The sequence below is a fragment of the Pyrgilauda ruficollis genome, unplaced genomic scaffold (genome assembly GCF_017590135.1).
Source record: "Pyrgilauda ruficollis isolate IOZ18807 unplaced genomic scaffold, ASM1759013v1 scaffold60, whole genome shotgun sequence".
Classification (NCBI taxonomy): domain Eukaryota; kingdom Metazoa; phylum Chordata; class Aves; order Passeriformes; family Passeridae; genus Pyrgilauda; species Pyrgilauda ruficollis.
Window position 1 is genome coordinate 1,395,944 of NW_024527711.1, and position 25,190 is coordinate 1,421,133.

At 41.7% G+C, this 25,190-nt stretch overlaps 1 protein-coding gene across 1 annotated transcript in view; it reads left to right on the plus strand.

The window, feature by feature from the left end:
* ME3 (malic enzyme 3) overlaps positions 1 to 25,190 on the plus strand; it is a 117,023-nt gene that overhangs the window by 43,098 nt on the left and 48,735 nt on the right. The window contains exons 2-3 of the mRNA XM_041483661.1: positions 20,185 to 20,318; positions 21,657 to 21,806. Coding sequence (XP_041339595.1) covers positions 20,185 to 20,318; positions 21,657 to 21,806 — 284 coding nt within the window. The remainder of the gene's footprint in view (positions 1 to 20,184; positions 20,319 to 21,656; positions 21,807 to 25,190) is intronic.

Here is a 25,190-nt window from a genome sequence, read left to right on the forward strand (position 1 = left end):
CGGTTTGCCTCTATTCATACATCTGTCATCACATTTTTATTTTCTGCTCACTAGAAGACTTCCTGGGGGAAGATCTCCTGCTGTTTGTCCCTTTCTTTTCCCTTTGAACTTAACCATAACTACAAGTGCAACTGCCATCACCTATGTGTGATGTACATTTTATATTTTTCCACATGCAAATCTCTTTCCAAACTGCAGTCCTTTCTCTACAAACTACAATTTAGCTTATTTCAGATACAATTTTATCAGACTTTTCTTAAGGCTATCTGGCTATTAGCTCATCCTTGTGTGCCTAGGATGGTGAACTTGGTATTTCATTCCCTACCTTTCTGGATCACTGTAAGCTGCAGCAGCCTCTATCCCAATGTAAGCAGGCACTCTGTGTCTCTCTAAAGGCTGTACTCAGTATATCTGCATGTTCTCAGTGTCTTTTTGCGTAACATCTCCAGTGCATGGTCTTTCTTATGCTGAAATGTCATACAGCTGTCATTTCATCTAGGCTTTTAGAATCCTGTATGTGAATTAACCTGAAGTATTTTTGCTTTATTTCTGGCTTTTCTGTGTGCTGCTGTTCTTTCTCCACTTTTCTGTAATGAATCTAACCAGTCTTTGTGGTCAGAGCAGTTCACAGGTGATTGTCATTGTATGGCTTCTTTTATTTATTGTCACATGTTGACTGCTGATTCAAAGCAGCCTGCAACATGAACCTCTGTCATTCCCTTGTAACATTTTCTGCTTTCCCTCATTTTCTCCACATTAGAAAGAACTTCCTTTGAGTATCACCAAAGCTGAAACGCTCAACCTACTTTTCAAAAAATGACTACCTGACCAAGTTAAGCTGCTGATACAGAACCATAGAATTGTTCAGGTGGGAAAAGATCTTAAAGATCAAGTCCAACTGTTAGCATGGCACTGTCAAGTCCATCACTAAACCATGTTCCTAAGCACCACATCTCCCAAAATCTGCTTATCTTGCAGGTACACATTTGTGCCCTACTGTGTGCCTGGACCTGGAAGCTGGACTTCCTATGCTTTATTAGTCTGTTTGGGCAGGATTTGCTCTGTTGGTACCGACTCCAAAACAACTGCTCTGGTTTCACTAGCAGACATGTCTCCGAAAGGTGCCATGGTAGTTCAAGGAGAGAAGGAAGTTTACCAAGTATGTGGTGGGTTCCATCTGCTTACCACTGAGCCTGGTCTTTGAGTCTTTCTTTAACTTTTTGTCCAGTATAGAAACAATGACTTAATTCCTTTCCTGTTTTAGGGAAAGTGCTGTAAACCTTTAGCCTGTGACCTCCCTGAAGGGCTCCGCTGGCAGGAGCATGTTTTGTGTGTGCTTCTCAGCCCTTCCTGTGAGGCTGAAACTAAACATCCATGTTTCACTGCACTTCTGCAGGAGAAACTTCCCTTTGATGCAGTAAAACTAAAAAGTCATTTTGCACATGTCAGACACAGACCACAAAATTCAGCTTGTGAAATTTGCATGGCAGCAGCGCCAGAAAGCTGAAATGCCTTTGTGTTTGCGGTAAAATGTATATGGGAAGTGAGCTATTGGGAAAATCAGTTCATCTTTTAATTTATTTACTACATGTCAGATTTGTAGGATCAGTGATGTAGATACAAAATATGTGAAATAATGTGATAGGACTCAATACAAGGTCCCTGGTGACGGAATATTTCTAGAAGCCATCTGTACTCTTTGCTGTAGTGCCATCCCAAAACATTTCCTTACAGCCTTCAGATGCGGGTGGTCTAATGCTGCTACTAAATGGTTTTAGAAGGAAAACATTTCATGCAGTGTCATTGTCTACTTTTATTCTGCCCTTCCTGGCTCACCCAATTAATTTTGAGAGCAAGAGTTGCCTATTAGGTAGCTAATGATGCAGTATTTTATGTTGGTTACATACCTCCTGCAGCTGGTAATGCATCCCAATTACGTGAAGCAAGACAGAAATCTGGAGCATCTCTTCCTCGGTCTTCCTTGCTTTTACAAAGAACAACAAGTTCTCTTTTCCACTCTGCTGCATAGATCCATAGGGTCTGTTCAGTGTTGTCCCTCCAAGGAAGCACTCCTTGACTGTGTTACACTATAGGATGATTGTCCTGCTTAGCCATGTCTGTCCTCAGCAGGCCTAGTGACTGCCAAAGCTGGCACTGTGAGCTCCTCATTTGCACGGCATGCCCAGCTGGGTGTCATGCCGCTCGATGGGAGTAGCCTGATTTTCTATGCAGACATTTCAATGGGCCCATAGGCAATAAATCGGTGTCCTATGGCGAGGGGTTTTTCTTCGTGTCACTCACAATAAGAATTCAGCCACATATCCTTTGTGTTTTACCTCCGAGATAAATGTCATCCTATGCTAAAACGACTCGCACAGAGGATTACTTTAACATAACAAATATTTTTGAGCTGACTTACTGACTTTGGCAGCAGGCGTGCTGAGAGCACTGCGAGGCTTGTGCTGAGGATGAAGCTCATCCTGCTAATCAGTGCTGCTCCTCTGCCATCTCCTGCCTCTCTGTACCGGTCGTGTCTTTGGGACAGAGCCCACCTTTCTTCATTTTTTTGTTTTGATCTCCTGTATTTTTTTTTTACAATGTGCTTTGGACCCTAAGGCTGTGATGCATGACAAGGGCTATTCTAATATGAATGTTTTTGAGGGTTTGTTCATAGTCCAGAACAACACCTTTGCATTTATTTAAAAGAAATAGGCTGCTTTTCTTTCAGTCAGTCTGCAAGTTACAGTCCTCTCCCAGTACCTGGAGTGCATTGAGCCTATGTGTCTGTGCTGCTGGTAACCAAAGCTTGCAAGCATAGTTGTCAATACTTAATGCTGCCAGGCTGTTTCTGTAAAGGACTGTGTCTCACTACAGTGTTTTTTTGGTTTGGGTTGTTTTTATTCATAAGGAGATTTCACGTTGGTTAATTACTAAAACCAAGTAAAATGTTCAAAAGGCTATAAATGATAGTGTTTCCACCTTATTTTCCAAGGAGTTTTACTGAGAAATGAATTATATGATACACCACATATTTAGATAATAATGATGAAGGTGATAAGTTAAATGGTAAGAAAGCAGGCTTAGGAGTCCTAGTCTATAAAGAATTATGTGTGCATTTGACATCACATGTCAGATGGAGGGAAAAAGCATGTCCAAAAGCCTCTGTAAAAACAGAAAGCCTTCATTTTCTGGTGTTTTGAAAAGAGTAAGTGAGAGGAGGAAGGATGTGCAGGTGAGTTTTCCATGGAAGAGATGAAGTTAACAAAAATCCAAAGAATATAGATTAAAAATGTAGTGGCATTTGGCAGTAGATAGATGTTAAGGTCTCCTGAATACCCAGGGCCCATGGACTACCAGACTTCTCTAGTTACACCTTTGCAAATACCTTCCCTGTAACACTCCCACTCCTAGCACTGCTCAACAACCTTTAGATGAGAACCTACGGAGCCCATGTACGTATAATGTCTGGCACAGACAGGCATCAGTCTTTCTTGGGGGCTGCAGGTACTACCAGACTCCATGGTGGAAACACTCTGATGTGAGCCTGTGAGAGGGGAGGGAACCAAACCCAGAACCACTAACTCCCAGTGTGATAAATTAACTGTGTCTTTATGCTCTGGGGCTCTGCTTTCAGCTGAAATCTGGGGGCTTTCCCACAAACTTATAGCGCAGGCCATGCTAGAGAGGCATCGCATCAGGAGCAGAGTTGTGCTTTGTGTAAGGACAGACTGTGAGCAACAAGCAGCCCTGAAAGTCTGCTAAAGGCTTCTGAGCCCCCTGCCATGTGTCACAGAAGGAATCAGATATTGCTCATCCCAGAGCTCAGAGGTGGCACCTCTGTATTCTGACCATATGCACAATGTCACTTTCAGTCTTCACCTGGAGGATCTCACCTTCTGGAGTTGGTTCTGGTCTAAAGAAGGAGCAAAGGAAAAGCAGTGGAGTGGTGAAAAGGCATATTTGTATTGCCTCTGGTGTGGGCATGTCTGAATGAACTCCTGGTTTGACCTGAAGACTTCCTTTTTTTTCTTTTTTTTTTAACCAGCAGTAGGGAATTCCTTACCAGCTTGTTCTTGCAGTAGCCAGGCCAACAATGACAAGAATGTGGAAATCAACTAAGCAATTATATTCACAGTGGTGGTTAACAGCATCCCTTCATCTGAAACAAATCAGTTACAGTCCAGTGAAACCTGCTGTACCTACTGCCTGTACATAATAGAGCCCTTGTGCATTTTCAGAGCGTGCCAGACCACTTAAACAGGATCGATGAGAGGAAACAGGAGAGAAATGCTACGTTTTATTAACCAGAGACAGGGAAAAATGGATATTCTTTTAGTCAATCCTCTTCCATATAAAGAAATCTGACATTGTATTTATAAAGGCATTTCTCTAGGTGCTGCAAAATGTTGTAGGAATGAAGTCCAGGAGTATAACTTAAATTTAGCTGTGTACAAGAGTGATCAGCAATTGCCAAGATAGGAAAAGTTATCTAACAGACTTGAAATTAGTGGTAGTTACTGTGATCTTGGTTACCTCTGAAAATCTGCAGTATTTTCTGAACCACTGGTGTTTAATCCAGGAGCCCCAGGAGTCCATGAATTGCTTCTAAGCAAGTCTGTGAAGAGTGGTTAGCTGCTGAACAGCACCGTACAGACATTTCTAAAAGAACTTGTATCTTGCTTGAAGCTGTCAGAGACCTATGACTCAAACAAGACTACAAAAATGCAGTATGTTATGATAGACAGAAATTTACAGAAGTCAGCCAATGTGCAAGAGGCAGTTTGGAAGGTGTGCCCTAAGGTCCACTCCCAGTAATGTGAGCCCTCATATACAGCTAGAGAGAATTCAATCCTTGATGTTTCCTGACCTAAAGAATTGGCTCTTCTCTCTCAGCGGTGAAAGATATTTATGGTCCTAGGCTGTGCACCACAGAAACTCCTTGTTTATGGTGCTTGTATTGTCTTTTTGTTGAAATTATTATTCAGTGACTTAGTGACCTGTTAGCAGGTTCGGGAGGATGCTGCAGTGGGGTTTGGCAGTGTCCAGCCAGCAGCCATACAGTTAATGCAGCTAATGCCTGCTCTTGCTGAATTTGTTATTTGAATTACTCTTTAGTCTGCACAATTATCTTGAAAGTGAAAACAAGCTGGTTCAGAGCGAATTGAACAACATGGTCCTAAATGGGAGGGCAGTGTGAACCAGAGTAGCAAATTTTCATGGATTAATGGCCAAATTGTTGTCTCATTAAAGTCCAATGGCAGAATTCCCATAGGGTACAATAAGAGACAGGATTTGACCCTAAGAAAAGATTCCATTTGAAGCATTTGAGTGTCTCCCAAAAGCCAATTATTAAATCAGAGGCGCCGTAATAACTGAGCTCAAATTTATTTCAGGACCAGGAAACACAGTTGGGAGGTCAGTACATGCTCATCATGTCATTTCTATGGTGACTTCATTGCAAAACTCGGCACTGGGCTGTGTACAGGGCTGACAATAAGGCTGAGCTGAGAAAGAGCCTGAAAGAATCGCATTGTAACTGATGAAAAGAAGCTGTTTCCATCAGCCACGTTGTCAAGCAACTTGGCAAAGCATAAGCAAAAAGGTCTCTTCTGGTGGCTGACTTCCACCGGGTTCCTCTTCTTTCGGTGCCACCACTAGTCACCACCTGGCTCTGCTCCAGGCTCCAAAGAAAGCTCTAAGTAATCAAATGTTTGCTGACAAAACCACACTAACAGAGTATGTCTGTCTGCTCAGTACAATTTAATACCTGCACATCATTGTTTTTTCTTCCTCTAGACCAAAAAAAAAAAAAAAAAAAAAAAAAAAAAAAAAAAAAAAAAAAAAAAATTTTTTTATACGGCCCCACAAAAAAAAAAAAATCAACATAAAAGATTTGTTTACATGGCTCCATGTGAAAAATATGTTGTGTATTCACTTTTAACTTCTTTTTTTTCTTTTTTGTTTGTTCATGGTTAAATAGAAGAAATCAACTGGCGGAGGCTTTCCCAAAATGCCATTTTACCTTTAGCGCTTTTGTTAGGGACACTAACCTCCTACTGATTCTGGACTCATTAACAAAACTATCAATGCCATGCATGTGCACATCCTTTTAATAAGCTGGGATGTTCTGAGCCTTAGAAATTGTAGAGGAGGTCTCAAAATCAGAAGGTGAGGAACTTGGTTGTCCAACAAACTATACATCTAGAAAAACTCACGTAGTCCCCTCAACAAAATGAACCCCTGTAGCGAAAGCAACTCAGGAGTTACAGCAGTGTGGTGCAGAAACAGCATCCTGCTGGAGTACATGATCTGGAGGGAAGTACTGGCTCACTAAAGTCTGACCTGTCACAAGAAGGAAACCTGACTTTGCATTTTGTCTTTATTTTCCTTAATGTTCTTTTTCTGTGGCTGGCAATGCTTATGCATTGCGGTGTAAGCAAGTCGGTGTTATCAACTTGTGGTGTAAGCAAGTTCTTGTTATCAGAAGACAGCCCCAAGACATTGTTTTTAGTTGAGCAGCCAGACATACGTATTCTCTTTTTCTTTCCCAGATGCTTTTATTCTGATTTTATATGAGGGCCATTTGGCGAGGTCTCTTTTAAGTAAATTTTATGGCTTCTTTTTTTGTGTGCACTGTGTGTGTGTGTCTGTGTGTGCGTGCGCATTGTGTGTGTGTGTGTGTGCGTGTGTGTGTGTGTACCCAGCCTTGCACAATAATGTTATGAGAAAACCTAGTTTATAAAATAAATAAAATACAGCCAATAGAGAATATGTTGTTTCTTACTATCTTTTCATTTAGACCTGTAGAAATATTTAGGCAGAGCTATATTAAATCTCTGGGATCTGAACACAATGCAGATTAGAGACATATTTTATTAACATATCTTCAATAATCTAAGTAGGTATATTTATGCATCTGCAAATACCTAAATACACCTGGAAAGTAGCACTCTTTTCATGAAGAAAATGAAATTTATATTAATTTCATTTTCATTTTGACTAAATGGATTTTATTTTGATTCATTTTCTTGGTAAAAGAATGGTGAAGGAAAAAACAGTTCTCCTTTATCAAATATGAGTTGATTTTCCAACTTTGTGACTAGCCCAAATGGAGAGAATATATTGTACCTGCGAGCTAAATTCAAATCCAAAGACACTAGGTTGAGGGCATTTCAGAATAGCAGAAATTAAAAGATTTGTATTTGAAAGAGTGCACTTCACTGGCATTTGTTACATCCAGTACCTGATACTGACTTTGGCTCTATTGATTCTGCATAAATTAAAAAGCATGATATTTTCTTCCTAGACATGTAGCTTAATAATGCCACATTTCTTTTGCTACAAAATTTACATTTATTTTAAAAACCTTAAGTCTCTAAGATCACAGAATCATATAATACCTCTAGCTGGAAGTGACCCATAAAGATCACTGAGTCCTACTCCCTGCTCCTCACAGGACCTTGCAGGTTTAGTATGATTAAACCTTGGTATGTCTTGCCATTGCTTCAACTTCCACTTAAAGGAGGCTTTATTTTTTAATAATAATGTAGCAATTGTCATTGTTTACATTTCCATTTTTGTCTAGTGAATAAATTTCAAAGACTTATATGATCTGATCTGATCTGCTCTTGATTAAACATGAGTTTTGCTGTGGAGCCAGGGTTTTACCACTGGAGTCCAGTTTCTCTTAAGCTGGGAAGAAGGGCTAGGCTAAGTGCTAAGCCAAAATCTCTGGCCAAGGAACAAAGGAAGCTTATTCCACTTTGCTTTCTGTTCAGTACTAACAGGGTTTGATTTTAGCAGGCCTAAATGTCAGCTTCATAATTTCCACCCTAGCCTGCTGCTGAGTGAAGGCCTGCATTAGGCTCAGAACAAATCTGCAAGCCTTGGGCAGAAGAGATGGCTTTCAGAAAAATTTCTAAATTGGTTTTAAAGGTTTAATTTTTTAAATTTGTTCTTGCAGAAGGATTAACTCAGTGCTTTTGTCTTTAGACAAGCAACTGCTCATCTTTAGACTTCATATCACCGATTGTCATCCTGGGACTCAGACATGGAGACACCACCCTCTTTCCTTTGGGGAGTCCAGACTCCATCTGTGGTTAAGCTCTCTGTTGTGCTTTGTGTTTTTGAAGAGTTGAGTTGATAGGACTTTGGGAATAAAAGTTTGTTTCAAATTGTTAGGGATGCTGTTGCTGAAGGGAAAGGCTTTTGGTTATTTCCAGAAGGTCACACCCAGGATCTTCTTGACATTCTCTGAAAGCTTCTTCCAGAGCTAGGTGTCTTCGACAACATTTATGAAGCTTGCACACAGGTTTGCCTCGGGATGTGGTGTGTGCCCTGCCTCAGCACACCAGACATTGCAGTGGTTCAGAGACCAAGCTCTAAGCCAAAATTCAGTCTGTATCCAAGGGCTCGGTCCATTACATCTTAGTAAGGGTTGGAAGCAACTTGAGAGATAGATTTCTTTAAAAAGCAAGGTTTAACATTGTTGGCTGAAATGCAGTGTGTACACTTGAACAGAAGGCTGTGAACTCACAACAGCCAATGTCCTGAAGGGAGCAGGTCACCACTGTGTGCCAGCAGGAGTGATTTTTTGATCTTTAAGTAAGTGTCTACCAAGTTGCCTAACACAGCCTAGAGCAATAAGTATGTAGGAACTGTCTGTAGGATTATCTTTCATTATTACTGACATTATTTGTACACAGAATGCTATCATGAAAGTACTAATAACAAGTTACTAATAACTGTGAAAATAATCAACTTTTAGTGCAAGTTTTTTTAATTGTGTGCTGAAGCAGCAGTGAGGTTCATCCTGCAGGTTTGGCACTAATGGTGTTCATTTCCTTAGCTTCTGGCACACATACATCTGCTATCAGCTAGAAAAAACAAAAGCCTTGCTTCAGGAAGTCATCAGAGGAAATACAATGAGTATGTCAGTACTGCAGCCCAAACAAAATGTTCACTGATGTTCTTGAAAGCTCTGAGTGATACATCCTGGAAATAGCAACAGCCATGAGATAATCTGTCATTCGTTAGCACCTCTGCCATATAAGTTCTTTGCATTTTCTGTGAAAGAAAATCAGAAAAGAGAGAGAGGACAGAAGAAGCATCCTACATCTGTGTTGTAACAAAACAGTAGAAACTGCTCTACGAATGGAAATGCACTTGATCTTGGAAATGCTCGTGTCCAAGTGACTGGGAACTCCCTTTGGGCTCTGGAAAGAGTCAGCTCCTGGGGCAGTGCTGACCCTGCTGTGGAGGCTGAAGTATCCCACTGGCTTTCTCCTGACCATTGCATACTATTAGAGAGCTGCACCAAAAAATCGATTTCTCTGTTTGCCCACACCAGTCCCAGTCAGGACTGGGATTCCATCTCTCTGGCTCATGAGCTTCTGTCCAGCCTATGCCTTTTATTTACTGGAGAGGCTGCTGACGCAGTTGTATGTGCCTTCTTAAATAGCTGTTAGTATTTAAGTCCCTGGGGTGCAACTGAGCTTCAGGACTTTCCTCCAAGAGAATCCTTAGTTCATCAAAATCAGTGATGGATCAGTCAGTCAAAACTGCCAGCCTCTTCTTCTGGGTTTGGAAGGGATGCTGCTGTTTGGCAGCAAGTCAGACACAGTGCCAGAAAGTAAGTGATGTTGGTTAATGACTGACATGGAAAAGTCAGCACTTCTGTGTACTGATGGGACGGAAGACAAAGCTTTTGTAAACACACAAAATATATGCCATATGGACCCATACTCTGACAATCATGCTTTTATTGTGAGGAGTAACAAAGCAGAGTATGATTTGTTAGGTTTTGTTCAGTGCTAAATGTAATGGTAACCTACAACTTCAGGAGTGCTCTCTCACTCAGATTTTATAGATGGTGTGATAACTTCTTACATCTGAGTTTCAGGCCCAGGAGGAAGATGCTGGATATGATAAAGCTCCACATAGCCATTGACAGCTGCCAAAAGCATACTGATGGTGAATTGTAGCCTTGTTTTCCCCAGAACACAGACTCTTGGATTGGACTGGAGGGGACCTTAAAGATCATCTAATTCCATCCCCCTCTCATGGGTTAGGGTGTCACCCACTAGACCAGGTTGCTTAAATCCCCATCCAAAGTGTCCTTGAACATTTTCAGGGGTGGGACATCCACAGCTTCTCTGGGCAACCTCTTACAGTGTTTTACCTCCCTCAATGGAAATAATTTCTTCCCAGTATCTAATCTAAACCTGCCCTCTTTCAGTTTAAAACCAATAACCATTCTCCTATCACAACAGGCCCTACTAAAAAGTTTGTCCCCATCCTTCCTATAAGTGCCCTTTTATTTTTAAAGGTCAATATAAGGTCTCCATCCAACTTTTCAGCTCTGGCTATCCAGACCTTCATTTATTTCAAACACTGAGAAGTTAAAAGTCATTTTACATTGGCTTTGCTCTGATATTGCTTCATTACTTTGATGCCAGGCAGAGGAGAATCAAAACCTTGGCCTCAAACCTGAGTTTGAGGGGTCTATTCCCAAATATATGCCCTGCCTACAGGTCTTTCATGGCAGACCATGAGCAAAAATCATGTCAGTGTTCCCAGTATTTGCAGACTGGCTCTGCCTCCAATGCTCCCCACACTGCAACATCTCTTTTTAGCAAGGCAGCTGTTATTAAGTTGAAACCCCACTTTTAATAGCAGAATTGGAGGTGCATGAGTGAGGTCGTGACTGAGGTGCATGAGTGAAATCAATGCTTTAACCATAATCTTTACCTGACCACCCATATATCAAATTATTTTGGGATAACATTTGTTTATTCAAAGAGCCTGGACTGTTTGTTATCCTTACTGCTTGATGAAGTCACGCTTCATCTTTGTGTCACTTAGCCAAATTGTTTTGGGTTCAGAGGAATGGATGTTCTGCTGGAGGAAGGAAGCCACTGCTTTGGCCTTGGACAATACTTGTTTGAGCTAGGACAGGCTGGAGTAATTGAGCTGAGGTGGACAGGCAGCAGCCATGCCAACAATAATATTGTTTGCATTTCAAGCTATAGCATCTAATGGGACCAAGAACAGAACCAATTTATTTCGAAACTCATGTGAAGGTTTGCCAGAGGGGTGATTTACAGCTTCCTAGCAATAATGAACAGTTCAGCTGTCTTGACCAACATGTGGTCACGCATGTTACAAACTGACATAAATATTTCATAACATCTTGCTGCAATTGCTGTCCCACAGAAATGTTTGTCAGACAGCTCAAGGAATCAAAAGGGGTTTAATCTTCAAATTTCATCTCCGAGTAATTGTGCCTTCTCTTTTTTTTTTCATTCTGAACTTGGATAACTTATTTCATATTGTCCTTGATTAAAAACAGTTGGAAGAGGAGGATGGGAATTTCATTTTTGAGCTTTCTTTTTTAAAAATCTCAGGAACTTTATTAGGTATTTGATTTATAGTTTATAGAGCAGTGTGTGCTTTTGAAACTTGAAGTGGTTAAGCTCAATCTTGAGAAAGTGATAAAAATTAAAGCACTGGTATGAAATTAGTGGTATTTTGTCACCTGGAATATTTGGACATAGTGTACTCACACCATATGGAAACAATAGAACTGAAATTTTGAGGAGCAAAGAAACTGGAAAATAAAAGGACTGTATAATTGGGAAACTTTAGAGATCCTGAAGGGGAAGTTTGATAGAAAGGATGTGTTATTTTGTATCGTATTTCTGTAGAAATTGCAGCCCAGATGCTTCGATATCAGGGCCAAGTGTGCCAAGTGCTGAGCATTCAACTGCATAGGATTTAGCAACAGCTCACATCGAGTTGTCAGTAAACAAAGCAGGGAGAGTGCACACAGAGGTGATGAGAGCTGGAGACAGAGGGTCAGCCTGCATGTATGTGAGCACTTCATGCATCTTCCTTTTTCCTCTATGCCTTAAAAGGAATAAAAATTTTGAAGTAAATTATTCAGACAAGGAGAAGAAGGGGACGGGTCACAGGGTAGTCATGACAGGCCAGCTACTCTACTGGTGGTGCCAAAAGTAGTTTGGACAGTTAGAGGGCCCATGTGTGCTTAGGAAAAACATGTGCTTGGCAAATAGACAGGCTCCTGAGGTCAGCTTGGAGGTCATTTTGGGACGGGCTGGAGGCTGGATTGGAAAAGGACATGCACTGGGGCTAAGTGTTTGTATATATGTATACCCACACACACACATTTGTGTGTGTACATATATACACCTTTAGCTACCCATCAGTCTTAAAAAGGGGTTTTGTGAAATGCAGCCATAGAAATGCTGGAGTAAAGAGAGGAAAGCAATTTGCTTAATGCCTTGAGAGACAAAACCACTGGAGGGTTGAATCTCTTGAAGGCTGAGAAGTGGGAAGGAAAATATCAGTGTGGCACAGAGATCAGCTAAACTCTAAGGTGAGCTGCCAAATGGGGACTGCACAAAGATCTCCAAAGGGAAGCTGGACACTCTTGAGATTACTGTATGCCTCTGGTGTGTTCCAGTGCCAATGGGCACTGCTCTGGGGGATGGTTTCTCTGTTGAGCCCCAGCACAAGCTGCCTGGGTTAAAGTCCATCAGTGACCTTGCCATGCAGGACGGCAGAAGCAGTGAGGGAAAAACAAAAGTTGTACAAATTACTCAAATAGGAAATGGAGGCTCACACAGATTTCCTGTGGGGTGCTCTATGTTCACCTGCACGTTTAGTTGCCTTGGAGTGGTGGTTGTATCATTAAATGAGAGCTCAGGGTGTCTTTTCTAGTGTGTGGCAAATTTCTTAGTTAGAGCCTTGTCTGTTTCTCTTGTTGCTGATTTTTGAAAGACAACATTGCCTTTCTCTAGAATCCTTTATCTGAGACAGTATCTGAATGTTTTGTAAACATCTCAAATGTTCTGAAGCTGACGTGTGTTAGATCTCCTTGCACAGCTATCAAAATCATGGTTCAGGAGCCAAGCCTGCTTCTCCTGGATTAGACAAGGATGTGCAAAGAGCATCTGGTAATGCTCAAGAAGCTTCTGCTATGGTTCCTTTCTACAAAGCTTTGGTAGAAGCAGCATGTGAAGGAGGACAGTCATCAGGACATAGGAATGCTGCAGCAGTGAAAACATCTCTGATACAGTCAGTTACAAAACTGCTCTTGGTTTCATTCAGTATCAGCTTCCATCCAAGCTATTTTCTTGTGAAACAGCTAATTTTATGGCTGAAGCAATGCTTTTCAGTGTTGTTTAACAGAATACAGCATCAGCAACCATCCATGAACTGTAATCCAGCTGCAGCCTATGTTTGGAGCACCCCCATTTGCTGGGGTGGCAGTAGCAAAAGAGATACAAATTGCAGAGAGGTTGCCATCCCCCAGACCTACAGCATGGTGCAGTTTGTGTGCGAGCAGTAAGTGCACAAGTCTCATTTTATGTGATTTACTCAAAAGGGACCTCAAAAGGAAGTTAGTGCTCTCAGTAGCCCCAGACACAAATTGTATGCGACCACAACTCACATGATCAGCTGCATGTACAATGGGAGAAGTTTCCAGACATTGTAAAATTGGCTTTTAAAACTGTATTTTCTTAAATGTTTTGGATCACATTTAAACCTTAGAATTGCCTTGATCTTTCTTCTCAGACATACTTGCTCTTTCAAATTGATTATGATGGCTGGTTTTCACAGGCTTAGGAAAGCAAGCATTGTCATTTTGCTGCATTCTTCCTGTCTAGTGGCAACATTATATTTGGGAAAAAACTGTGTCTCCAAGATCACAGTAACTGAAATATTTGAGTTAGTGCTTGGCAAACTGCCTGCAGAAACTGATTTTACCATGCCCCCTTTCCTCATGAGAAGAAATAATAGCTTCCCCCTTAGCTGAGACAGGCATGTGGACTATGAGACATTTCTGTCCTGGACTAGCTCGTTTCACTCACTAATTGGCATGAAAAGCTCTGGCAGTTATAGGTGTAAAACTGATGTGGAATTATTTAGGGAATAAAGTAGGGGAGACACCAGGAAGTCTTCCTTTGCTTTGGATTGAGGAGGGGCAATCCACCAGAATCTGTGTGCCACGATTACATGGGATACTTTTGGTAAGGGACTGAGAATTTGGGGTTTGCCTCAGGGTTCTGCCCAACAGCTTGGCAGTAGCCCAAAACCTGATGTCCTCATAGCTGCTTACTCCATCAGGCCACCCTTGTCTGCAATATTTTGCTACATGTGAGGGGGAAGCCAGCAGGTGCTTCATGATTTAGGTTGATCCAGGCAGGCATGGTCTTCTACTCAGCTATTTGCATGCACCATGTGTCCCCCACTATTTGGGATTCTACACTGCTCTATTGCTCCTAATTTATCAGAATTTCTGTGGAGTTTTTCTTCCCCATGCCATCACGTTTTTCTGTATATGGCAGTCTTGTTCTCCCTGAAGTGATTTTACTTTTCTCCTTCACCAAAAGACACAGAAGCTTGTGTGTAGACACATCATGCATATAAACACATTTGTGAATCTAGTCAAAATCAAAAGACTTACCTATCCCTCCACAGACCCAAAGAAATATTCCCATTAGCTTGGCTAGAACTTTGTGAAGATCTTAACATTGCTTTTGTGGGAAGAAGCAAGCGTGCCAAACAAGCTGTTCTTTGGGGAATTCTGTGTCATTCATCTTTTAAAAATCTGTTTTTGTCAATGCAACAGAAACTTATTTGCAGACAAAACACATAAAGTCTCTAGCAAATAGATTTATTTATTTTTTTGATATGGAGGACAAATTGCTGCCCTGGAGGCTGACAAACTGGAGGAAATCATAATGAGTTCTCTACTAACTTTGGTGTAGAGCTGTACCACTGCAGTCTGAAATCACAGTGCAGGGCTTGAGGAGTTTAGCACTGCGGTTCTTCCTATGGATTAATGAACAAATCCCTGAAGACATTTGCCTTATGAGTTTTATTTATTGAAGAAAACCTCCTGCAACATGTGGGAACAGCACAGCTTTGCTGCTTTTTTCCAGCTACTCTGTCACATCTTGCACCAGGAAAGTGGATGCTTCTGTTAGATTAAGCTGTGTAGGATCAGGTCCCTCTGGCACAGGGGCTTTGTCATGTTCCAATTCTGCTCAGTTGTACATTGGTGTAAATCAAAAGTCACTGAGAAGAATAATAGAAATGTAATCCGGTGAAAAAAAGTTACTTGCACAAAACAAAAGAGTTACTGGTAAAACCTCATTAATAGTAGAGACAACTTACGTTGTAATTGAATTAGAGGACCTCATTAAAGATGGTTCCCCAGGAACTAAAACGAACACAAAGTTGAGTTGCTCAATTACCTTTGTCTTGGAGTTTTTAATAGTGTTCCCAGGCTCTGTGGGAGAGGAAGGATGAACAATATGAAAGGATTAGAAATCCACTATTATATCATTTTGTAACAAAGGGGATGGCTGAGAGTGAGGGATTTTTCAACTAGTGACTGTGAACTCAGAGGAATAGACACTATGAGAAGAGTTTGTAAATCACAGTCAACAAAAGGTTTGCCCAGCAATAACTGCTAAGAAGACACAGAGGGGATTCTTCTTTCCAGGTTTCAGAGATGTCTTCCCCATACCCCAAAGCATCACAGGTTTGGGTTTTTCCTAGGCTTAAGAGCACAAACACATCCAAATTAAAGGTAATATGAAGACTTTTAAAAGGAGAAAAGAAAGAATTGCCCCTCCGATGTCCCTCCCTTACTCTTTTTTTGCAAATATTTTCAATACAGCTTTTCCCAGGGTGGAGTTCAGTGCCTGTCAGTCTCTCCACACCAGGAAGAGAAGCTTGAGTAGCTGAGAAGAATAAGAAGCTGTGAAGAAGCTTATCAAGTCAGTTGGAGTCAAGGAGGTCACTGTAGGATCTGATCTCTGTAGAAGAATCTTTCTCCATGTAGAAAATGGATGTTTTCTGCTGTTGCTCTCTGCTCCCCAGCCCATGTGCAGTCTCAGTGGGGATTAGTTTAGCTTCTGATGCTCACCCCTTATGGGAGGAACTTTTGCTTGCAGATAGTCAAAGTACATCCCTACCATAAAACTGGACAGGTGCAAATATCTATGGAAAACACATTACAGGAAAAATCTGTGTAGAATAAACTTGTTAAGTTCCGTGACTATTAGGTCTTCCTTAGCCTGGCTGCTAACATACTAGTTGTAAAGGAGAAATAGATTAATTGCACCTCCTCTTGCAACTTGCAGTGGTGATCCCTGTGTGTCTGTATTTCCCCAGTGTGCCTTTCCAGCACTCTGCTCTAGTCAGACTAGGAAGTTCCAAGTTGCAGGGACTGTTGCCAAGGGGTTGGAGATGTTCACTTGTTTACTCAGCTCAGAGACTGCCAAAGCAGCTTTCACTTGCATGGATGAAGGATGTGGTCCCAAAGGTTTCCTGAGAACTGCAGCTGGACTCCCAGCATCACAGAGGGTATTGGCCTGGGACAGTATAAACTGCATGAACCCCTTGGTCTGGCCATCCAAGAAGTTCCACAGCCCTCCCTGTGCTGTGGCTGCTCATTGCTCTCTGGAGCACAGGGATATGGATAGATGCAGTAAGCCAAAGATTTGCTCCTAAAAGATGCTCAGGAGCTGGAGATAATCTGAGTTACACTGGACTCTGGATGTTCTACACTAGGTAAAGAATAATTCAGCCCTTGATTAGGCACCCATTACATTAAAAGTAGTTTTTTGATACCATAGGAACTATCATTTGTGTCTCTATTCCCACCTGCAGAAGGCTGATCTATAACGAGTAAATTATAACCACAAGCCGTGACAGCATCCCCCCTGCTTGTATCCAGCCCTGAGTGAAACACCCCCTCTCACTGCTGTAAAGTGCAAGCAGTGATAAAGCTAATCATTATCTGTGAATTGGCTTCACCCTTCAGTTTACAAAATAAGTGGTTTTTATGGGATTGAACTGCAAAGAGGGACCTGCCACATAACAGACTTGGTGCTGTCAGCAGTAAGAAAACAGAAGCATTTGAGGTTATTTGCAGTAAGCCTCTTTCAGAATAAAACCCCTCACTTAGCTTCTGTGTAGCGTGAAGCCTTGTGGGCAGCTGATATTTTTGCCTTTGTTTTTGGTTAGTGACATAGCATCTGCCCTCTCCATGCCAACTCATTTCCAATACATTTAAAATTGAATTGCAGCACCTGGCTTTAGCTGTGCAAGGTTGTGGCTCATCATCTAATCATTAGACCTTTCAAGACCAGAAAAAGAGAAGTACAATATGGCTTTCAGGCAGTCTTTAAAAAAATCCAAGTCTGAAAGCTTTAATCTTAAACATAGCAATACCTCAGTGAATTTGAGCTTTTGATCTGGGGCAGAATGTGTTTCCAGATTCATTTCACGCTGTGCTGTTTCAGTGAATATAACCACCCCACCATGGGGTCCTATTCCTAGGCCTTCACAGAAACATCAGAAAGCAGCCTTAATGCTAGAGCTGGCAATTGCTGTACCACCAACCCTGCCACAGAGGCACTGGATAATGGACCAGCTCTATACTGAAAAGTGTTTTGGAGATTTAACTGGTTGTGAAAGCAGCAGGTTCCTCATCACACGTGTTTGCCATTGCTCAGTATGAAGGTGCTTACATTGGTATAGCTCATTCATATAAATGCAGAGCTGCAGTAAATGCAGTGAGTTAGAGATGTTGTGTGTCACCATTGCCATGCTTAGCCTTGGACTATTAACAGCAAAACTCTGGTTGTGTTTAAACAGTTTGGGCTGTTGGAGCAGTTTGAGCTGCTCCTGGTCTTGTGGGATGGTTGGAGATGTCATTTAGGCAGAGCCCAAGCCAGGAAACAAGAAAGGGTTACAGTAGTGGCCATTCAGGCTGTCGTTTCTGTAAAGCGTCGTGGTATTATTTTGAATAGAAATGAGCTGAAATGCAGAAAGTTTTTCTTGTATTGGATGTGTGATCATTTGATGAAATATTAAAACTTCTCACTGTTTTATTGTGTGGAAAATCACTGAAAAGATTTTATTTCCAATTGAAAAATTACTACAAGAAGATTTTCAGTGGTTGGATGCAGAAATGGCTAGGATACTGTGTTTCTGCCTTTTCTGCCCTTTTCAGAAGAGTAACCACTGCTGCTTTACTGTGTTTGTTTGCTTCATTTCTGTTCTAGGGTATGAGCGGGGGGCAGGTTTTAACCCTGATTGGCCGATCTTTGATGTGACTTTCTCTAGACAAGCAAGTAGAGTATTTACTGACAAATATTTCTGTCTCCCATTTTCTGTCCTCCATGTGCAAAGGTCACAGGAAGTAAATGGTCTGAAATTGTATTCTTTTTTACCCATTCATTGTAGATAAACTTTGACATTCACAGTAGCTGTATTTTCCCTGCTGGGATATAATATTGGCAATGTAGAGCCAAATATTGACACAGAGCTGATGTCCAGTGTTGATCTTAGTCTAGTACTTCAGAAGTTTCCAGCCTGGAGAATGCAGATGATTACAAGTTTTCTGATGAGAACTTGTTGCCTCTTTTTTAATTCAGAAATGATTACTTACAAAAACTCAGACTTTATCTTGTGGGAATGTACCAGTTCTGCTGTGAAAGTCATTGGGGGGAAAGTTTCTCTTGTCCAGGAAGGAAATTTGGGTCAGAAATGTCAGGCATTTCAGCAGAAACAGAAATGTCCTGGGTACAACATTCAACAACGACCATGGAGGCCTCAATGTTCTTTCTGGGCTTGGCAGCAAAATCCTGGCCTCCTGCCGCCCAGGCAACTGCTGACTCCTCATCTGCTGGCTGGAAGAGGAGCAATTTGTCTCTCCTATGCTCTTACAGTAAAGATTTTTGAAAATACTTGACTCCATACTGATTCAGGGTATGAAAAAATACAATGAAAATACCTGTGAGATAAAAATTGTTTTCAGCTATCCTGGAGGCTGAATGACTTTTCTAAAATGTATGAAGACTTCTTTTTTCTTTTCATTTGCACTAGTGCACGTTTTAGTAATGAAAGGAGTGTTACAGCATGTATGTACAAAGCATGGATCTGGCAAACAGGAAAATTAGTTTCAGTCCTTCCCTCTGTCCTGGCACAGGTTCCTTGGCCTTGCTGATAGTTTTACAAACATTTTTGCCAGCATCTGCACCACTTGCAGGCTGGGTGGGAGTGTTGATCTGATGGAGGCAGGAAGGCTCTGCAGAGGGATCTGCACTGACTGGATTGATGGGCCAAGGCAAATTGTATGAGGTTCAACAAAGTGAAGTGCTGGGTCCTGCAAGGCCAATGGCATCCTGGCCTGGATCAGCAATGGTGTGGCCAGCAGGAGCAGGGCAGTGACTGTCCTCTGTACTGGGCACTGGTGAGGCCTCACCTTGAATCCTGCGTTCAGTTCTGGGTCCCTCACTACAAGAAAGACATTGAGGGGCTGAAGCGTCTTCAGAGAAGGGCAGTGGAGCTGGGGAAGGATCTGGAGCACAAGTCTGATGAGGAGCAGTTGAGGAAGCTGGGTGTGTTTATCCTAGAGAAAAGGAGGCTCGGGGGCCTTGTTGCTCTCTACAACCACCTACATAAAGGTGGTTGTAGCCACGTGAGGGTCAGTCTCTTCTCCCAGGTAACAAATGATAGATAGGAGAGGGGACAGTCTCAAATTGTACCAAGAAGGGTTTGTATTGGATATTAGGAAAGATTTCTTCATGTGAAGTGTCATCAAGCATTGGAGTAGGCTGCCCAGGGAAGTGGTGGAGTCACCTGAAGGTATTCAAAAGTCATGTAGATGTGCTTATGGACATAATTTAGTGGTGGACTTGGCAGTGCTGTGTTAACAGTTGAACTTGATGAAGTCTTTTCCAACCTAAATGATTCCATGATTCTACACATGTTAGATGATTTGTAAAGGAGTATGATCCCTGTGCTTCCAGGAAGGCCATGGAAACTAGTAGGCATGAGCTAATGGAAGTAATATAAAAAGAGTGTGAAGTGAAAGAAACACTAAGAATATGTGTAAAAACACTATAGAAATAAACCAAATTCAGATGGCAAAAGAGTGTGAGTCATTAAAGCATTACTGGTGTTGGACAGCTAATCCAGAAGCTGCAGGTCTGGGTGGTCTGGAGCCCACACTCCCTGTGGGGCAGGACTGCCTGCAGGCCCACAGGGGCTGCATGCTGTTTCTTGCTTTCTTCTTGGATATTCTAGCTGGCAGTGCATATTATGCCATTTGAATGTGCCTTCCTTTTTTCTTCCCAGGGAATGGCTTTTACACTTGAAGAAAGGCTACAGCTGGGCATTCATGGCCTCCTTCCTCCTTGTTTCCTGAGCCAAGACGTTCAACTCCTTCGTGTGATGAAAAACTTTGAAAAGCAATCTAGTGATCTAGACAAGTATGTCAAAAAGATCTTATTTCCGCTCCCTTGTCCCTTTACTTTTCAGTTCTTTAAAGCCTCCAGGAAAAATTGTGGATTCTGGTTCAATGTACACATTTCCCTCTGAGTCACTTTTTTCCAGCTGTCCATACTCTCCAGCAGCAGAATCATAGAGTAGTTTAAAGCGACCTTAAAGATGATCTACTCCCAAGCCCACTGCCATGGTCAGGGACACCTTCCACTTGACCAGGTTGCTCAAACCCCATTCAGTCTGGTCTTGAACAGGGCTGGGACAGATCTGGGACATCCACAGCTTCTCTGGGCAACTTGTGCCAGTGCCTCACCATGCTGACACTCAAAAATTTATTCCTAATATCTAATCTAAACCTACCCTCTTACAGTTTGAAGCCTTTCCCTCTTGTCTTATCAATACATGCCCTTGTAAAATGTCCTTCTCCAGCTTTTATTTGGGCCCTATTTAGATTCTGGAAGTTGCTAGATGTCCCCAGCACTGTCCCTTCTCCAGGCTGAACAACACCAACTCTCTCAGCCTGTCTTCACAGGAGAGGTGCTCCAGCCCTCTGATTATCTTCATGACCCTCCTCTGGACCTGTTCCAACAGGTCCACTGATGTTGCTTTTTTCTACCACTCCAATACTGGAGAATTCTGGTATACTTTGGCTACAAGAAAGAAGCAGGGCACTGAATGAAAGAAGCAGGTACTGATAGGTACATGTAGTTCATGTACCTATCTGTATGCTCCCCATTACATTCACTAAAACACTAGGTGGAAGTACAGGAAAAAACTGACAGTGTGTAGGAAAAAATAAAAAGAAAACAGAAGCAATATTGTATTGGCTTCTGAGTTTTCATTGCCTCCAGTATTGTTCATCAGGGTTACTGATGGAAAATGCTGTTTGATACCTGCTGTGATGGACAGTAGGATTTGCATCTCCATCTCTCTCAGCTGCATTGATCTGAGGACTGAGGCAGTAATACTCTAACCCTGTAGACCAATTGCACTGGCTTTTCTGTGTCACAAATATCTATGTTGATCTTGAAAATTCTATACTGATAGCTCTGTATGATGCCTTTTGATGCAAATTTCAAGATTCTAAGGTTGTGCATGGGTGTGACGTCCTGCCCTACTGAGTCTTTGTGAGCTGTCACTGAGGATGGTGGAGCTGGCCAGGCCCTCTGGGAAATTTTGCTCCAAGTACCTGCTCATGATGTAGCACAAAGGAGTGTCAGGGCTTGGGAGAGCTGAGTGCATACTGAGTGAGCCAATGACTGCTTTTTGTGAAACTGTCAACTACCATAAATACTGATCTATAACTTGTTTTTATTGCTTTAAAGGTATATTATTCTTATGACATTGCAAGACAGGAATGAGAAGCTTTTTTACCGAGTGCTGACCTCTGATATCGAGAAATTCATGCCCATAGTTTACACCCCAACAGTTGGCCTGGCTTGTCAGCAGTATGGTTTGGCTTTCAGGAGACCACGGTGAGTGAAGAGACTGTGTTTGCAATTTTTTTAATTTCATGTGAATGTTTCTTTTGTATTGACACCATCTTTTTGTGGGTGGTCCAAAACATCTAAAACTCAATCCCTCATCAAAAAGCCAGCAGCTTTGTATGTGTACATTTGATGATGAGTTGGGGAGTCGAGAATAGCTCTGACTTCTTCCTATAAACAGTGAACAGAGTGGTTTTGTTCTCAAACAGTGCTGTACAGTCCCCAAACAGCTTGCTGAACTTAGGGCTGCACCCCTCCCCATCTGCTGTCTCAGGAGTACCGAGTGCCCTCTGCGATGATGTTTGAGTAATTGTTGGGTTTTGGATACATTGTGCTGATTTTGAACTTTTGTATGCACTTCCACAAACTACCCCACTAGAATCATCTTCATAGATGATGCTCTGCATCAGTGCCTCCCTCTCTGCTCAGAACAGTCACTGTATAAGTTCATGCAACGTTAAGCCCTCTGTACCATGTTGGAAGACCCCATTCCGCATAACTTTTTTAATGATTAGTGCTTAGATAAATCCCTTGTTAGCTTTTTGAAGTACATTTTAACATAGCCCAAAAATTCAATGGTATGGTTCAGTTTTCTTTGTAGGCTTTTAAATCTTTTGATCCTTGAAATGTACCAGTAGTCAGATGAACATTTATGCTTTTGCAATAGAAATCTGCAAAGTAAAGGAAAGGAATAATACCATTTTCAAAGCATTTCACAAGCATGAGGTTTGACTGCAGTTTCAGCTGAGAGTAGTGCTACAGATGGGGCAACTGAGGCAAGTTCTCCTGAGTCTAGGTCACAGTGGTCCCTGAGGCACACCTCAAAAATGTAAGGGCTGTGTAGACAAGACAATTAATAACTTTTATTGTAAGATTATCTTGGCAAACATGCTTGCTTCCTGCTTGTGATAAAAATCCCCAATAAAGCCAGTGTATTCCTTCATGTGAGCTGCTCCTCAAGATGGCTTTTTGGCTTATGTCTGTGCCAGGTAATTGTGTTCTAGGCCCTCATGTGCAACTTGTGGATCTGCTGGGCTGTGGAAAAGTCATTCATCTATCCAAACCTTGATCTTATCCCCTCCTCCTCCTCTGAGTGGATGAAGAAATCAGAGAAGGATCTGCACTTTGTATATAGGGGGAGGACACTAACTTCTTGTGGGCATGAGTAAAAGGTAGCAGAGATAAGACAGCTCAGATTGTGTCTCCAGGTGTTGAGCTGTGAGCACTGTCAGGCAGAGAAGAGCACACTGCTGGTTCTCAGCTAATCAATATTAATGCAGCAGCTGCTGTTTCTCAGGTAATCAATATTCATGCAGCAATTCCTGCTGTATACCCACTGTGTCTTTGCCTCTTGGCTGCCTTTACCTTGCAATAAGTTAAAACAATATTTGGGAGCTTTGCTTCTTTTATTTTCCATCCATTGTTATCTTCAGGAAAGCAGGGATGTCTTTCCATATACTGTCTTTCTGCAGTTGTTTCTGTTGGAGAATTCCCCTTCCTGTAGCTCCTGTCTTTCTCATGTTTTAAATCCCCATTATTTTACTAATGTGATAGGAATGTCTGTTCTCATAGTCCAACAGTTCTGCTGCTAAATTTGGGCTGGGTCTTTTCTGGATTCCAGCCTATGGCTTCTTCAGGAAAGAGCAAATGGCCATGTCCTTGGTACACTGGATTTCCTGTGGTGGGGAGTTTGTTTTCCTGAAGACACAGAATGAATTCCAGCCTAGTTTCAGATTTGGATGTAATCAAGGTTGTTTTAGCAGACAAATGCTTTTATTGCAAAAATAAAAGAGCGGTTATATCATGTAAAGTGATGAGACTAAAATAGGAAGTGTATATATGTGCTGTTTTTTTCAATCGGACTCTTACTGTTTTGGAGGATATATTTTCTGTCCTGGAGCATATTATGTACATTAGGAGTTGGCCTGCAAGACACATAGTTCAAGGTAGGATGCCAATACTTCTGCTAAAATCTCCATTTTAAAGCCCCACATTGCGCTCCAACATGGGTGGATGTGCCCACATAGCACAGCTTACGGTGCAGTCTGTCTGTGGCCACAGCAGCAGCAACCTTTCGATACAGTTAGCTTCTTCCCCTGGGATCTTTCTCAGCCCCATTAGTGCTTGCTTTATACTTGAAGGTTGAGCCCAGAAGGATTACAGTGCACATAACTTGCTTACAAAGCAGCTCTTGTAAAACAGCATCTAAAAACAGTCCCAAGATGTCCAACGGGGCTTCTCTCAGAATCATTGATCAGAGCACATTTATCTGTGTTTACATGCCTGCAGGTTTTGTTTGTCAGATACTGTTGTTGTAATTGCAGGACTCAATGCCTCTTTTCCCTTTCTTAGTCTTTATATACAAGCCCTTAAAGGGTAAACCTCTCTAACCTGCACTTTTATGGGGCTAGTGGACAGAGTTCTCCTTCCAGGTCAGGGCTCCAGCACAATACTCCCTGCTAGCAGATTTATCTGCTCCAAATGGAATAAGACACCTGGTGTTCCTTTCTTTCAAAAAGCTATCCAGCCAGCAGCCTAAATGAACAGGTTTTCTATCTTTAACAGTAGAAAAGAGCTACTAGGAGCAAAAACACTTACAAGCATTCAACTGTTCTCATGCTTATCTATGATGCCCACAGTTTCTCCACTTCTTCTGGTGGGCCAGGCATAGCTCCTGATGCCCCAGCAGGTTCTCTGCCTTCCCCAAACTCCTACTGCCTCTCTCTTCACTAGTTGCTTTAAATTCTTCAGCCAGGTTGTTTGTTTTTTTTTTTTTTCCAATTACCTCAGACTTCTTCCTATGTGATTAAGCCTCAGAGGTTTAGAATGACTGAAATAGAGGTGGAACCATAAAATTTATAAAAATTACATTCAGGCACTGTTGCCTAAGAGCTATGAAGTTTTTGCTGGAAGGTGTCTATGTTGAATACATTTTTCCTATCTTATTTTCCAGACAGCTCCCTGGTGATTTAACAATATTTGTTTATTTAAAGCCATGTAATAATCATTACAGCCTTCAGGCTAAAGTACAGTTTCATTTTGTATTTTGAATTTTTGAAATAAGAAATATAAATTATTATGTAATTTGTAAGTACAGGTTAAAATACTACGCAATAGCACCCCTTCTGCAGTAATGATTAAGAACCCTGTCAAAATCTCTTTTCTATGATCAAACCATATTAAATAAGCACAAAATAAGAGTAACATGTCCAAAGAGAAGTCTTCCTAAGCATAGGTCCTGTCTGCAGCTGTGGCCAGTAACAGGAGGAGTACAGGACTAGGACAGACAAACATGCTCACTTCTTGGGGACTTCTCAGGTTATGCTCCTCCTCATTTTGTGTCTTGTGGGTGCTGCAGTTTTGTTATGAAAA